This window comes from Helianthus annuus, chromosome 5 (genome assembly GCF_002127325.2).
Source record: "Helianthus annuus cultivar XRQ/B chromosome 5, HanXRQr2.0-SUNRISE, whole genome shotgun sequence".
Taxonomy (NCBI): Eukaryota; Viridiplantae; Streptophyta; class Magnoliopsida; order Asterales; family Asteraceae; genus Helianthus; species Helianthus annuus.
The window spans coordinates 138,334,256-138,350,851 of NC_035437.2; the positions used below are offsets into that span (position 1 = coordinate 138,334,256).

Genomic DNA, 16,596 nt, shown 5'->3' on the forward strand with positions numbered 1-16,596 from the left:
ACTTTTTTATACGACATTATTTTTTCATAAAAATTTCACCGTAAAATCGAGCGTCTTTTTATCTTTAATTTGAGTACCATATAGCTATATAAAATATGAAGACTAAAAAAACCCACTTAAATGTGTTGTATTTCTATGTTCTATAACATTTTTTGAGTAAATTGCCATTTTAGTCCCTGAGTTTTGTCCAAAGTTGCCATTTGTTCCATAGATAAACAATTGCGTTCTAGACCGGATTGCATATTCTTTCACCATCTGCCTAATAGCCTCTTTATCCTTAAAACACTGACCAACATAGAATTGGCAATCATCAGTTGCCATTGCCTTTTTATTCTTCTTCCTTATACCCCTAACCACCCTATCTCTAACACTGCTATGTTCTTCATCACTAAGACTATCAAAATTGTCTAAGTCAAATTCATCAACTTCCTGCTCATCCTGCTCATCCCCTTCGGCATCACTGATATCAAATTCAACAGCAGCTCTAAAGTCAACCTGATCCATATCAACATCATCATCTTGGTATTCCTCATCTACTATGTAATCAGGATCCTCACTATCCTCACCCTTATCACTATCCTCACCCTTATCACTACCCTCTTCACTTTCATCATTACCCTCATCCTCATTACCACTATAATCAGGATCATTACCACCATCAGGATCAATAAACTTTGCATTTGTTACCTCTGTTTCTTTGCTCTGTTCATCATCTACTACATCATCACTTTCATCTGAATCTGAATTAGAGTCAGAGCTAACATCCACTACAATAACCTTTTCATTACCCTCAACTTCAGCTTGTGTTAAATCACCTAAGTTTGCAGGATCAGCCTGTGATTCATCACCTAAGTTTGTAGCATCAGCTTGTTTTTTACTACCCCAAATATGCTCAACATACACCTCAATTACCTTGTGTGTTTGAGTATACTTAATCATCCTAATAACATCACTATCACCCATTAAGGATCTTATCCCAAATTCAAAACATTCTCCTGGAATCCTAAAGTTGTATCTTAATCCCCCTAGTTCATCTTCTGGGTAACCTAGCTCACCCATCATATCATTGAATATGATCAAAGAGAAGTAGTCAGGGTTAACCTTGTCAATGTACGATACTTTACCCTCATACCCAAATTCTGGAAAGTCCACCAATTCCCCTCCATGATGTATCTCAAATGTGAACAATTCTGGGTCGTCAGCTGAAAATCAACATCAAAATACACCATTAAACAACAATAATCGAACGAAACAGGGGACCGTTTCACTAATTTTTAAGGGTTTTAACACATACCATAATCCACATCGGGATTAAAGGTTGAACCAGGAGGCCGAGCATTCCACATTGTTCTTACTTCAATCGCCAACTCAGGAACTGTGATTATGCTTGAATACGTACAGATTTTGGGTGAATTGTGGAAGACGATGAGTTGTTGTGGTGAATTAGGGTTGTAAAAAGGGTGAATTGTGTTTATATACTAGGGTAAAAAAATGGATCAAAATGGCAATGTTTAAAACCTTTTTAGTTAATCCCAAAATACCCCTGGTTACAGATGGGGTTTATGGACGGAGTTAGGCATTGTGATCAAAATGGCAACAAAATGTAAAAGTCAGGGACCCAGAGGCAAAAAAAAACTATTTGGACTAAAATGGCAAATTTGGACAAAACTCAGGGACTAAAATGGCAATTTACTCAACATTTTTTTGTGCTGAATTTTTGTACTATATTTTGTGCTAAATTTTTGTCTTAAATTTTTTTTCCTCAATTTTTTTGTGCTGGATTTTTTTGTACTACATTTTTTTGCTGAATTTTTTCGTGCTATATTTTTTTGTACTAGATTTTTTTGTGCTATATTTTTTTGTACTACATTTTTTTGTGTTATATTTTTTGCACTAGATTTTTGTGCTAGATTTTTTTGTACTAGTTTTTTTGTGCTAGATTTTTTTGTACTATTTTTTTTTTGTATTTAAAAAAAAACAAAAGGGGTGCCACATGTCATTTTCACTCATATTTATAAGGACCAAAATGCACTTCATTCCTACTTATTAGGAGTGTCACATGTCATCATCACAATTCTTCTTAGGCTACTTAGGCTACTATTTACTAACCTACTCTCATGTGCAGGGCACATGCCTAACTTAGCTAAAAATTTTAACCAGGTTAGGGCCAAATGACGTATGTTGTAACGAGTTTTACAAAAAAAAAAAGACCGTGTGTGTAATTATTGAAGTTAATGGTCATCCATTGCAATCCGGTACAAACATAAAGGACGAAAAGTGTAATTTACCCATATCTTAAAGAACAAAGTCGGTGGCTTTTACGACACCAACACCCAACTTTCAAACCTTGTCACCGTCACCCCTTTTACTTTGAATTTCCACAACAACACCATCATCTTTCAAACTTCGCCAATACCACCCCTTTACTTTGCTTTTCCACCATCACCTCTCAGTTTTACATATTTACGCCACCACCCTCTACTTTTACATTTCCGCCACCATTCCCTCATCTTTTACATATTTCCGCAACCACCCTTCTACTTTTACACTCTTCCTTTTTAGACTTTGCGTTTTTACCTTTGCTATATTACTTCATTTTTATACCCGCTCAACTTTGAAAAACTCCAACTGTAAGTCTGTAACCCCTAGACTACTACTCCTACTTTTGCAAATGCCATCGCATTGCGTTTTACGAAATGTTTCGACATTGTATTTTACACTTCGTGTCTACCTTTGTGTTTTGCAATTTTTTGTAATTCCCTTTTACGCATTGTGTTTTACATTTTTTTTAAATTGTCTTTTACACATTGTGTTTTACAAATAGTGTATTGTTTTAATACACGTTTCCACCCGTCGTGCGCCGCCGCACCGCGCGACGACCAGAATACTAGTTATATATAACGAGTTAAAAGAATTAAAATTAAAATTATCAGTTTTTGTTCTCACGTATTATTTCATTTGTAAATTGACTAGTTCAAAATGTGATTATGTTTTATGCCCTTTTTGTATAAAAGTATGGTAACGCTCAAACCATGAAACCAAACTAGAACCAATCTGTTTATAACGGTTCGGTTTGACTTGGTTTTAATTTTCAACGGTTCAGTTTTAGTTTTCAGTTACCAAAGACCGTAGGTAACAGTTTAGTTCACAGTTTAACTCAAAAATCATTCAAACTGGAATATTAACACCCCTAAATATGAATAATCTTTTATCAATTTGCAACAACCGCAAATATAAAATTGTAGGCAAAAAACGAAAACCATAAAATTTGGGTGTCATTTATATCCCAAAATTTCAAAAGTTTCATTTTAGACCATTTCTTCTCCTACATCCTCACCATCGGAAATTTGGGGGTTTTCACATGGCCTCCGCGATTGTGCTGCTACCAGCAACAAGACGAACATCACCAGCAACCATATTAAACTTCACCCGCAAACTGAACATTACCGCCTGCAACTACTCATCTTCATCCGCATCAAGGAGGAAACAGTTGATTCTTTACTCAAAGCCCGGCTGCTGTTTGTGCGATGGCCTTAAAGAAAAACTTAATACTGCCTTTTCTCTCTCTTCTCCCACCCCTCATTCCTTTTCACTCCATGACGTCGACTTGCAGGTAGGTTTGTTTCATCACCCCATAATTCATGATTGTCTGTCTGTCTGTCGCTTCAGTATTATTATTAATTTGTGTTTGGGGGATGTGAAACAGATCAGGGATATAACGAGCAATCCTGAATGGGAAAAGGCTTACCAGTACGAGATACCGGTCTTGACTAGACTCCGTTCTGATGGCACTGAGGTTCGTTTTTTAATTTCAATGGGAACACATTAGGCTTTAGCTTTTAGGGTTTTAGTTGTTTTAGGTCTACCACAAAAGAATAATAACAAACAAACAAATGTACCCAATATAATCCCACTTTATTAGTAGGGCAACCACTCTCAGGAGGCACCTTGATTTTAAAAGTGCGCTTGAGGCGCCATGAGGCAACTTGGGGCTTTGAGGCAGTGTCTCATGCACCACTTTTGGTTGACATAGAGCCTATGCAGTTAATATCGGTGATATATCGGTTATATCGGTCATATCAGTCCCTTAGTAAAATATCGGTGTCAAATACCGGTCAAAATATCGGTACCGATATTATCGGCGATGTTGACCGATATATCACCGATATTTGACCGATATAACCGATATATCACCGATATTTGACCAATATAACCAATATATTACTGAATTATTGGTGTTAAATTGCTATATATATAAATTCTGCATTATATTAAAATTACCGATATCCCATCAATATCTCACCGAGATACCCTATATTTCAAATATCGGTCCTTGACCGATATCCGATATTTTACCGCATTAACTGCATAGCATAGAGCCATCCTCATGTACGTGAATGGGATCAAGATGTTATGAATGGTATAGTTGATTAAAAGGTTTATATACAAGTGATGAGAGATATACAACTTTTGGTTGTACATTGAGCCGCGCCTCATCTCATGAAGCTCTTGCCTTGTGCCTCAGTTATCATCGAGACCTAAATGCCTTTGACTGTCTCCTGCCTTTTTAAACCAAAGTAGGTATCCGTTTATGCCAGAGGTTTTGTGAAGGCTTAGTAATACTTGATAGTGCATTGAGGGCTGTATTTGATAGTTTATACATCCGTTGCGTGTAGACATAAAAAGAGTGATATGGATCTCGATCAAGACATGATAAAAAAGAGTGTTTGCCATAGAAGGATCTAATAAATTACAAATTTTAATAACCCAACTCACTACAATGTTACTCTTTAAAACAAACTTCACCCAACCCTCTTTACTTTCTTCATCCAAAATATGAAGAATTTTCTACTAGTTTAGTGTCACTTCTTATCCTTTTTAAATGTTCTGTATCTCTCTATATGAATCGGTCATTGTATTTTGGAAATCTCATAAGTGATCATGACTTCTCTTTTTAAATCCATTTCTAAACCTTTAACTCGACTAATTCTGGTTGCTACTTTGTTGACTGCATCGTTGAATCTCTCAAGAAAAGGATCCACTTAGTTTTTACTCTTCTTTTTACGAATACATATAGTTTTTTTCAACTTATTTGAATTGGTAGGTGCATTATGAGTACCTTCCAATCTTCCATCATCTGATCGAAATTGTCATTCAGTTTTTTCTTTCTTGCTTCTATGTTTGCCTCCTCTTCCACTCTAATCTTTTCCAGGTACTATACACAAATCATCTAAGTGTGTATATGGTTTTCTTTTTTCATTTAGCCACCTCTTTATGATCCTGTTACGGTCTCATAAGCTTGAAACAAAAATAAAGCATGTATGTACCTTGAGGTATGAGTCCTAAACGACTAAGTTGGTAGTCATACTATGTATTATTACCTTATTATAGCCAAACCACTAGTGGTTGAATCATACAACACAGACATCTTTCCAATCTTTTTTCATTATCTTTGAATAAATGTGTTATTTATCTAGTACAATTGAGTTCTGGATTGCTTCATTTAATACGTGTCTAAACTCTAAAAGGTCTCTTCAAGGTTTACTCCTATTGTGATTAGTGGCGGATCTTGCCCGTTGAACATGCCAGGGCCGAAAGACACGGGCACTAAAAAAAGCCCGGGCAAGCCCGGGCCAAACATAGTATATATAAAAAATTACGATCAAAATGCGGAAAATTAGCACTACGGCCGAAAAACTTGCCCGGGCCGTGGCCCTGCCACGGGTCTTCTAAGAACCGCCCCTGATTGTGATCCATCTCTGATAGTTGTGCTAATTATGCTTGTCACACGTAATGTTACATATGTCTAATCATATGATAGGAAATAAAATCAAATATGATTCTCACAAAACAACAAAATAGATTCAAACATACATAAATGTACACAACTAAAGAGTCACATTCATAAATTTGTTCATAATACAATAGAAACTATGGAGATGGACAAGAACTGAAGGAGCAATGCTTATGGAGGCTTTAATGAATATGATAAACTTGGAAAATTTAAAGCCAAGAACGACTTTTTTTTTTTGAATATTTTTAAGATCTTGAATTAAGGTAACAGTCCTGAACTTACGGTACATTCAATCAAAGTTGAAAATGAGGAAAGATTGGTAAGTTGACAAATGAAAATGATATGGTGAATAGTCCGAACACTAGTAGTTTGTAAGAGCATAATACATTTGTGACCACCAACGCTGCAGTTTGGGAGTCGTACATCAAAGTTCGTGCCATATTTTCTTTATATTTAAATTTACACGATATAATTCTTGTTGCCGTCTTAGAATATTCTGGCCTATATGGAAAAACAAATCTCGACTTATTTTCTTAAGAGTATGATAGTCAAACATTGAAGAACAGATGCAATAGTTGAATGGCGATTTCAATCAAATGATGTTTTGGTAGCCGTAATGCATACAAATGTTTAAGTTGAAAATTTTCTAATGTTTAGGGGATTTAATGATGCAATTGTATGTAAATCAAACAGGACTGTGTCATTTTTTTACATTACAAAATATACCTAGGAATGGAATGGAATTCCGTTTAAGTTCCTTCCAACAAAATGAGATTCTGAATATTTTGACAAATTCTGGTTCTTTTAGAACGTTATATTGATTGAACTTGTCATCCTTGTGCATAATGGAATCTTGATGTTGTTGACTTGCAGGAAGTCATTCCTAGATTTTCCCCGCGTGCTGGAGTAGACCACATCCAATCAAAGTTAGCAGCTGCACTCAGTCGAGACGATTAGATCAAAGGTTCCATACTTTTATGACGTTTCATGAAACTACATTATTAATTAGAAAACACAATGTCTGTCGGACACCCATTTGTACATTACAGACCATTGTCTGCTCCTAGAGTTCTTGACTGGTGATCATAGCATCAAAACCTTCCAATCATATGTCGTTTTTACCATCACCCGATTAGCTCATTTATGCCTATCCACTTTTGTATTCAATTGAACTCATATATGCTTGTTATGAAACCGTTGTGTTTGTTTAAACTAGTACTATCTACCATGAGTAATGATTGAATTTGTGAACCTCAACCGGTTATGTTATTGTGAAACCGTTGTTTCATCGTCTTGACTAGTATATATATTCTGGCCTGTTTATTAAAAAACCACGGGTAACAATTGTATTTTTATTTTTGATCTACTAGTCCTGATCACCAACCTCACTAGCATACATTACACATTTACACCTTTCTCTATGAGTTTAATTTGTTAGTTTTGGGACCGAAAACTAATTTGATGTTTTTCTTAGGTTTATTAGTATCAAGTAGCAAAGATTTGATTAAGTGATAAAAAGAAGAGACTATTGAAGTTGAGAAATGATACAAGATTGTCAAGTCAATAAACCCTCAAAACACATGATTAGTTTTTCAATCAGATTGTTCAAGATTCGAATTTTCTGTGGTCCATAAAATATTATAATCATGAAACATGGGGAAAAGGCTAAAAACATGTTCACAAGCTGCCATGTTAAAATTTGGTAGGATTTGGAAAAGTATTGATGAAGAAAACGTGATACGAAGAAATGTTAAAGAGGAAAAAGTCTAAATAATAGGATTTTAGTTTTCCTTTATCTGATTTATATATCTTTTATGCTTCATCATGTGGTTTTGTTATCTGTTTTATCTGGTTTACTACATACACATTAGGGTGAAGGGAGTGGGGCGGCAAAAGCATCGGCAAAATCGATTGCCGAGCGGCAACACCGCCGCCATCCCTTTTTCCCGCGCGGCAAACTGGTGAACTTGGCAACTGGTCACCGATCGACAAAGAGGGAGGGGGACAAGACCGTTGTAGTGATGTGTGTGTGTATGTTTGACTTTAACACATATATATTTTTTTTAATGAAAAAAAAAGTTTACCATTTTCAAGTGTTTAACCAATGCCAACACTTTTCATCAAAGTTTAAACTCTTTAGACGTGTTGACATGGCACCCTCTCATTGGTTGATTTTGAAGTTTGTCACTTTCACCTGTTTAACCACTCTCTTCACCCTTATATGGCAAAAGAAAATAACAATTCTTTTGGGATAAAGGAAACGCTTACTCTTGTCCTACCCTGCTCTGCTCAGACTCTATCATCAATGGCGTAGCTTTGTGGGGGTGGGAGGGGGCAGCCGACCCCCCGAACTTTTCGCTCGTTAGTGGAGAGTATGTAGTTTTCAGATAGAAATTTTTGGGTATATATGTTTTTGACCCCCAGTTTCATAGAAATTTTTGGTGTATACGTTTTCGACCCCCCGGTCGGATATCTCAAGCTTCGCCACTGCCTATCATATGAGTGAGATTTAAATAGTTATGTAGCATTACAAAAGCATCCATGGGCGTAACTAACAGTGGTCTTAGGGTTTAGCGGGCTGTTTGATCCAAGTATTACCTTGTACACGAGTTGGGCTCCCAAGGGCAGCATTGGGTTTGCGAATAAAGGAAATCTAGACCGGTTTTGCTACGGGTTTAGATTGGATTGCCCAAGAATCAAAGATCAACATTTTTAAGGTGGTGTTTGTTTTTTGGGCAAAAGCTCTTCTGAGCACTTATGTCTGCGTCACGCAGACATTTGAGTCCTGCAGCTTGTTTGTTTTCTCGCAGACTCTGCGAGACCTCTTCTTGATGCAGACATCAACCCATGTCTTTTAACCTCTTCAAACCTCTTCTCTCCTTTCCTCTTCAACCTCCACCACCCAGATCCACCACATCACCACCACCGCCACCTGATACATCACCACCACCATCATCATCGGAGCTACACCGTCCACCACCATCATCATCGGTGGAGAGAGAGAGAGGGAAAGACCGTAAAGAGAGAGAGAGAGAGAAAGAAGAGAGAGAGATCGGTGAGAGAGAGAGACCGTAGAGAGAGAGAGGGGTTTTGATGGCGGTGGTGCTTGGCTTCTAGACGACGGCGGTGGTGGGTTTTGATGGCGGTGGTGCTTGGATTCGCGGTAGGAGACAGGGGGCGGTGGTGCTTGACGGTGGTTGTTGGTTGTGGTGGTGGCCGGTGGACGGTGGTAGATGAGGTGGTGGCAGATGGTTGTGGTGGTGGTAGATGAAGGCAGAGAGAGAGAGAGAGAGGAGTGGTCTATGTTTGTGTGATAAATAAGAAGAGGAGGTTTTTGTGGAATTAAATAAACACTCTTCTTCTTGCAGACTGCAGACCTTTGATCCACCTCTTCACCTGCAGATGCCTGCAAATGTGGTCCGCTGCACACCTTTTACCTCTTCAAAACAAACAGCACCTAAATATTTTTATTATTATGTTTGTCTTTTATGTATTTTTATTATTATTTAGTTTCCTACTTTATCTCTAAATTCTTAATATAAATATTAGGTTTATTTTTCTTTAGTTTGATAAGATTTGTAAAGTTTTAAGCTTGATATTTGAAACCTTTCTGTTGAAATCGTTTGAATATATTCCATAGTGTTTTGAGTCATTGAATTGCTTCCGCTTGGACGCATTTCTCTAAAATTGTTGTATTGAATTTAGTACAAATAAACCTTTAATTTATTACTCAAGAACTTTTGAAATTATTATTTTTGTTTTCTTGTTCTTAATTTTGGAGTTGTTCAGCTTGTTTGCCTATACTTTTGTCCAACATTTATGGTGGCCCTCGTTCTATAATCATAGAACTTTCGCCGTTCAAAAAAAAAAAAGAAAGAGAAACAATTATGGTGTCTTGCCTTTATAACGTGTTATGGTGGTTTTATATAATTCAAGTTTTAAGAATTACAATAATCCACTCTAATTACGCATCAAGAACCACGTATTGTTCTTCCAAAGATGATAACGAAAATCACATCGCACCGACATTATGGAAACAAAATTCTTGTATTGTTTTCTGCTAATTTTGTTTCTAAAGGCATGCGGATTACTTACGTAAAAAAGCCCATGGCTAGAAACTTGTTTGAAAGGCTTGTTCGGAACTGGCCCGGCTGTACCTTGCATCAAGACCTTTCTTTCTTATAAGTTCTAACATTCCAACCGAGTGGAGCCAAAATGAGCCATTTTTTTCAAAACCATGCCAAATTGAGCTGCGCTGAGCTGAGCCAAGCTCGAGCTCAAGCTTTGAGCTCGATTTAATTCAAGCTATGCGCATTCTAACCCTTGCTGCTCAGCTCATGAACAACACTAGTGCTGAAGATGAAGCTTGTTTCCACTTCCTTCAAAAAATGCTTTCGACAAGCCATAAATGATTGCATGATGCTTGTTAAAAATACACATTTAAGTTGCATACGTTTTGTCCACATGCTAGATCTGCATTTTTTTTTTTCACATCATCAATTGTTTCATATTACAATATCAACACAAAATCCACCTAATGCATGCTCAATAATCACAAAATACAAATACAAAAACAAAACCACATAACCTCCACCTCCACTAATCACATTAGCTTCTTCTTGAGCTCATAACAAAGCTTCAACATTTCGTCAACCAACGAACACTTTTTATCCGGTGAGATTGAACCCGGACCAACAGATTTAATATCTGGCATCGAGTTATTTACCAATAGTTCAAACCGAGAACACAACATTGTTACATCCGAATCTTCGCTACAAGAATCCGCAACCAATTGAAAAAGATCATGTGGAATTTTGGGAACAAGGAAAGGATGTTGAAGAAGTTGAGGGATTGTCCATCTTTCCTTTCGGTCCCACACGAGACACTTTTTCATTAGATCGATAAGCCATGAGTTTGGTAACGATTCATAGCGTATTTCATGATCCGGGTCCGTAATCACTTTAAACTTTGCCCAAAAAGTTGTGTAATCAGCAAAGGGTGTTCTTCCATACACCATTTGGTAAAGGATACAACCAAGTGACCAAATATCCGACGGCCGACCACATTTAATTATGTTTCCATTTGCATCCGTCTCGTTGCACAAAAACGCCTCAGGGGACATGTAACTTAGTGTACCCATCTGCACCAATATAAATATTTTTTTTTTTCATTTCACAAAACAATTACCAAAGTCATTGAATGTTGGCTAATGAACTAACCTGAGAATCTCGTTGAATGTTGGTAGTGTCACTCATGATAGCTTTTGCAATACCAAAGTCGATTAGCTTCAACGAGCCTCTCACAAGAAGAAAATTAGCTGGCTTCAAGTCCGAGTGCACAATACGTTCCTCGTGTATTGTTTTAACAGCTAAAAGTATTTGCTGCCGAAATAAATATAATTATGATTTATGACGAGACTGTCCATTAAAATGTTACATATTATATGCTATATGCTATATATTTATACAAAATAAATTGATAGATACCTGCCAGTAAAAACGAAGCCAGTTTTCATCTAAGGTTGTCGACTTGGAATCATCGAGTTCCCGCCATTTTTGTGAAAGCATGTGAGCTAAATCAATTTCACCATACTCGAGTACCATATATATACACCCATCTTCCTTCACTTTCCCATCTTTGTTAGTCATACTGCCACTCATAACTTCCTTAAGCAAAGCCTTATCTGTCACCTATGAAGAAGATGAACGTTAACATACATACACACACACACACAAGTTAACTATTATCTATCTAAAGCACATACCTCGTAATCAATGAGCTGGATAATGTGGTCCTTTCCCCTGAGTTTGTTTAAATATTCAATTTCCTGACAAAACCCAAACGCGGTTCCATAATCACGACCTTTAAGCTTTATCTTTTTCAACGCGTAGATTGTGCAATCTTGAGAAATAACTTTGTGCACCTCACTGCTTCCTCCACTGCCTATCTTTCCAAGCCTTTGATACAACTTTCCGTTAACCTTAAAAAACTGATCATGGTCGTAGCTTCTTTTACGCGGTGCCAGTGCGTCTTTCTTCGAAGCAGGCTTTACACTTCTTTCCGAATTTGAAGTTACCGACGTCACTTGCGAAATTTGATCATTTGTTATAAGAGGTTGAGATTGTAAATCCATATTAGAATGACCTCCAGGTGGGTCCCCCTTGGTTGACTTGTCAACAAGAACAGGCGGATCTTTTACAGGATTCTGATCGGCTATTATAATGTTATTATGCTTTGGTGGGCCCACCGTATCAATTTGTGGAAGTTGAGAATTGCAAGTGGTTGAACTAAGCATGGGGGCGTTTACGGAATTCACTAACGTTGTTGTAGCACATGTTGAGCCGACAACTGAAGATGATGTCACCTGGTTACGAAAGTCACTCTGCAAAAAGTTGCTCAAAGGGTTGACCTGATTCTTGAGATTCTGGTCATTCAGATCGTGATTGGGAGCGGTTAAGACTTCCTGTCGATTATTAACATCACGTTCTGTTTCTGTCAATGCAAGTGAACCCATGTGAGTCAATAAGTTGGCTATTCTTTTGTCCATGTGGTCAACAGACCCTGCATAAACACCGTGCAGTAATACTATAATTGGATTTGATAGGTGTATGTGACACTCGCATATGTTTGTATATCACATTGTTAGATCCGCACACTAATAATGTATATCTAACAATAAGTAACTGGCTGCACCACGTGTCACAATTCTATAAGCCCAAGATTCTATTCTCGCTTCATCCCTTCGTATTATTTTTCTTAATTTAATTTTTTAAGTTAATTAAAAAACAATAGGAATAAAAACATAATATATTAAAACGTAATTCTAATCATATATTATCTCAAGATATCGTTTTATAATTCCTAAATCTTCATTACTAATTATTTTACATTTCCTTTATTCAACATGTGTAATACACTGGTTTCTAACCTAGTCATCTTATAAAAGCTTCATACTCTTACAAGAAGTACAAAGCTATGCTGTTAATGCGGCAAAAAATCGGATATTGGTCAAGGACTGATATTTTAGATATAGGTTATCACGGTGGGATATCGGTAATTTTAATATCATGCAGAATTTGTTAATGGTAGGAGAGTATACTGAATTGTTAGTGTTAACACGATTTTAAACATATCATAATCAGCAAAACCATCAGCCAGAGACCAGCAAAATGTTACCATGAGATCTTGTGTCATTTCCCAATGCAAACTGAACCTTCTTCGGACCATCTCTGCATTTTACGCATGGCAAATCAACCATATTGTTGGTTCTACAATCACAGTTGAAACTGGGTTGACCTCTCTGAACATCTATTGACATAAACTGGCCGTCTTCAGTAGGTGTATCTGAACCTGAAGGCGGTGTGACTGAAGCAGATTCACAATTAACTGTCGTAAGCGTCGACATGCTCTTCATCAGGGTGCCGGAATCCTGCACCCTTTGTTTCACTAAAACATCCTGAGATTCATCTGTTTTAGAATCTTTTATCACCCTTTTAGCCACTAACCTTCTAGGTTGGAGATTGTTCAACTCTGGCATCTTACCTGCAGTAGAGAAAGACTAAAGTTAATAAAAGCCAAGTTTTTACTGGTAAAATTCCACCACTAGATTGACCGAAATAAAAACTAATACAAATAAGGGTTCAACCAATTTTGCTACCTTTTGCTGAAGTAATATTTTTTTGGAACCGCAAACACACACCCCGTTAAAATCTACATACTGCCCACATTATGGGACTCAAACCCGCACCACTTTAGTGAGGATAAACACCTTGTGCTATTAGGCCAAGAGGCCATCGACCTTTAGGAAAAGTAAATTAACCTAAGGTTAAGATAAATAACGGTTTGATCCGGGTTTTTCTTCCATTTAGGTGTCAAAGACCGAGAGTGATATTTTCATTCCTTGTATACTCTTTTCTTTGACAGTCTTTTTTGTACCACGACCATTAGAAATAGAGAATACATATCAAAGAAAGGTCTAAGCGTTGGAACAATCGTATCCATTGTTATTTATCTATTGTGGTTACTAAGATCGATAACTTTTTTTGAACGGCAAACTAACGTACTCCTTAATACTCTAAGGGTCTGTTTGGTATGGTGTAATGGAATGGACGAAGGAATGGAATGGACGAGGTAATGGAATGGACGACGGAATGCAATGGATCATTACCATTCCATATCTTGTTTGGTTACCATGTGTGAATGGAATGAGTTATTATTGTGTATTGTTCGGTAGGCAAGAAAAACGGAGTAATAAAATCAACGGTGAGTGGTGGTGGTGGTGGTGGTGGTCGGTGGTAGTGATTGTGGGTGGTTATAGGTGGCGGTGGTGGTGGTGGGTGTCGGCGGCCGCGATGGGTGGTGGTGGTGGCAGCGAGTGGCGGTGCGGCGGCGACGGTTGGTGGTGGCGTCAACGATGGTGGTGGCGTCAACGATGGTGGGCGGCGACGGCGGCAAGTGTCGTTGGCGGTTGGTCGCAACTATGGGTGATAACGGTGGCGAGTGGGTGGCGGCGGCGGCGGTGGCTGTCGGAGTGAGGTGGTGGCGGGTGGCGGTGATGGCGTCAGTGGTGGGTGGTGGTGGTGGGTTATGGCAAAGGTAGTGGGTTGTGGTGTTGTTGATGAATAGTGCAAGAGGGGATGGAATGGAAAAAAAACATAGGAGGTGGAAGGAATGATTTTGAGGGAATGGAATGCATTTTGGAATGGGTGATTCCATTCCATTGACCAACCAAACACCCTTTTCTTCATTCCCTCGTAATCATCCATTCCATTCCACCTCTCATTCCAGCACACCAAACACTACCTAAGATAGTGTTCATTTCACATAATGGAATGGAATCTTGATGGAATTGGAATGTTGATTCCGTTTCTTATTTTGTTGGTTTCAACAAAAATATGAAATGGAATTGAACAACAACATAGGAAAGGGAATCTACATTCAGATTCCATTCCATTCTGTGAAACAAACACACCTAAATTCTGAATCAAACTTCAATTCCAGCGCAAATTCCAGTCCCATTACATTCCACGAAACGAACGTTTTAGGTAATGTTCGTTCACAGAATGGAATATATTTTGAGTGGAATTGGAATGTAGATTCCATTCCTTATGATGCTCGTTTCAACAAAAAAACGAATTGGAATTGAATCTAAATTGCAGATTCACCTCCTTCTTTCTGAATACAAGGTAGTTATGTCATTTTACATATTTTACATTATAATTCAATTGATAAATATACCAACCAAACACATTATGGAATTTCATAGGAATCCTTTAAATTCCAATTCCATTGCATTCTACAAAATGAACACTATACCACTGCATTTCGCAGGATTTGAACACTCCACCTCTTGGATAACCATGCCCCTTGGGGAACGAAGTCAACTGAAACCCTAGATTGGCAAATTTGCAGAGCTCAATGTAACCGTCTATCTGATTAATCATTCATGTAACTGACAGATTGAAAGCTAGTTCTCTAACTTCATATGCAAAAGGAAGTCAACTGAAACCCTAAATTTGACTGAAGAACTAATCTAAAAGTTTAAGAACCCTAATTTAACAGAATCCAGTGAGAATCGAATAACTAACATTTGTATTGAAATAATAATATGCAGAGAGAGAGAGAGAGAGTACGGTGGCGCTTGAAGGCGGCTTGCACATTACGGAGGAAGTCCGGCGGAGAAGAATTGAAGGAAGAAGAAGAAGACGATGTGGCAGCGTTAAAGGAAGGGTAGATATTGTGATCCGACGGAAGGTTAGCCTCCCTGCTGTCCATGGAAGGATCTTACAGGCATTTCTGATGCATAGATCGGCCGGAAAACTGAGAAGATCGGAGATTACGCCATCAAAGCTCTGTAATTTGATCGACGGCCGAGCAGGACCTCCGTGTGTTGGGTTGGGGTTGAGGGCTTCCAATTTCAAAATGTGTGTTTGGGCGCTCTCACTCTGCCTGTGCCTGTGATTATTATTATCTACTATAACAAGCAATAGCTCTTTCATTTGATTGTTTGAGTTGGGAGGCCACTTGCCACCTAATTTTTTTTTCCTAAATTACGATTTTTTTTTTCTGTTTATATTTATAGTCATGCATGACACTCCCCTGTTGCCTCAACAAATTTACGGTTTTATCCTGTTTTAAAATTACGATTTTACCATCAGTTCAAAATTATGTTTTTACCCTCATTTAAAAATAAAATTTACGCTTTTGCTCCCAGCTAAAAATTTCTAATTTTTCCCTCGGTTCAACATTATGATTTTGCCCCGTTTAAATTTACAGTTTTGCCATTAGGTTTTTCCCTTATAATAACGATTTTGTCATCTGTTCAAAATTATGTTTTTACCCCCATTTAAAAATAAATTTACGCTTTTGTTCACAGCTAAAATTTTCAATTTTGCCCTCGGTTCAAAATTACGATTTTGCCCCGTTTAAATTTACAGTTTTGCCATTAGTTTTTTTTTCTCACACAGCCAAGTTACGATTTTGCCCTCAACCCCATTGGTACATTTAATTTACGATTTTATCCCTAAAACAAAATTATGATTTCCCCCTCAGTTCAAAGTTACGTTTTCCCCATCGTTTTAATTTTTCTAGCAAAACTATAAAAGTTTTTTGTTTTAATTGGTTGACTCGACTTATTTTTTTCGTCTAAAGGAGCTGCCTAACACGCGCTCATTAGTCCTGAAAAATTACAGTTTTGCCCTGAGCCCAAAATTACGGTCTTATCATCGTTTTTGTTTTTCCCTAGCAAAATTATAGCAGCGTTTTTTTAATTGATTGAGAACTATTCGGCCATCGCCCCGTAA

General features: G+C 37.6%; 2 protein-coding genes across 3 annotated transcripts; one reads left to right on the top strand and one right to left on the bottom strand.

The window, feature by feature from the left end:
* The first annotated feature begins 3,304 nt into the window (after positions 1-3,304).
* LOC110941408 lies at positions 3,305-7,051 on the top strand. The gene is made up of 3 exons (XM_022183042.2): positions 3,305-3,613; positions 3,707-3,796; positions 6,668-7,051. Exons 1-3 carry the CDS (start codon positions 3,362-3,364, stop codon positions 6,749-6,751), a joined length of 426 nt encoding a protein of 141 aa, XP_022038734.1. The 5' UTR covers positions 3,305-3,361; the 3' UTR covers positions 6,752-7,051.
* Positions 7,052-10,203: 3,152 nt separating this feature from the next.
* LOC110941409 (serine/threonine-protein kinase MPS1) lies at positions 10,204-15,771 on the bottom strand. Of its 2 annotated transcripts, none has more exons than XM_022183043.2 (6): positions 15,427-15,771; positions 12,971-13,336; positions 11,559-12,355; positions 11,281-11,484; positions 11,014-11,175; positions 10,204-10,934 (listed from the first exon to the last, which is right to left on the bottom strand). In XM_022183043.2, exons 1-6 carry the CDS (start codon positions 15,566-15,568, stop codon positions 10,398-10,400), a joined length of 2,208 nt encoding a protein of 735 aa, XP_022038735.1. In that variant the 5' UTR covers positions 15,569-15,771; the 3' UTR covers positions 10,204-10,397. The 2 variants fall into 2 exon arrangements, with proteins under 2 accessions (XP_022038735.1, XP_022038736.1); XM_022183044.2 differs by having other exon boundaries at positions 11,559-12,286; positions 15,427-15,759.
* Positions 15,772-16,596: the final 825 nt, after the last annotated feature.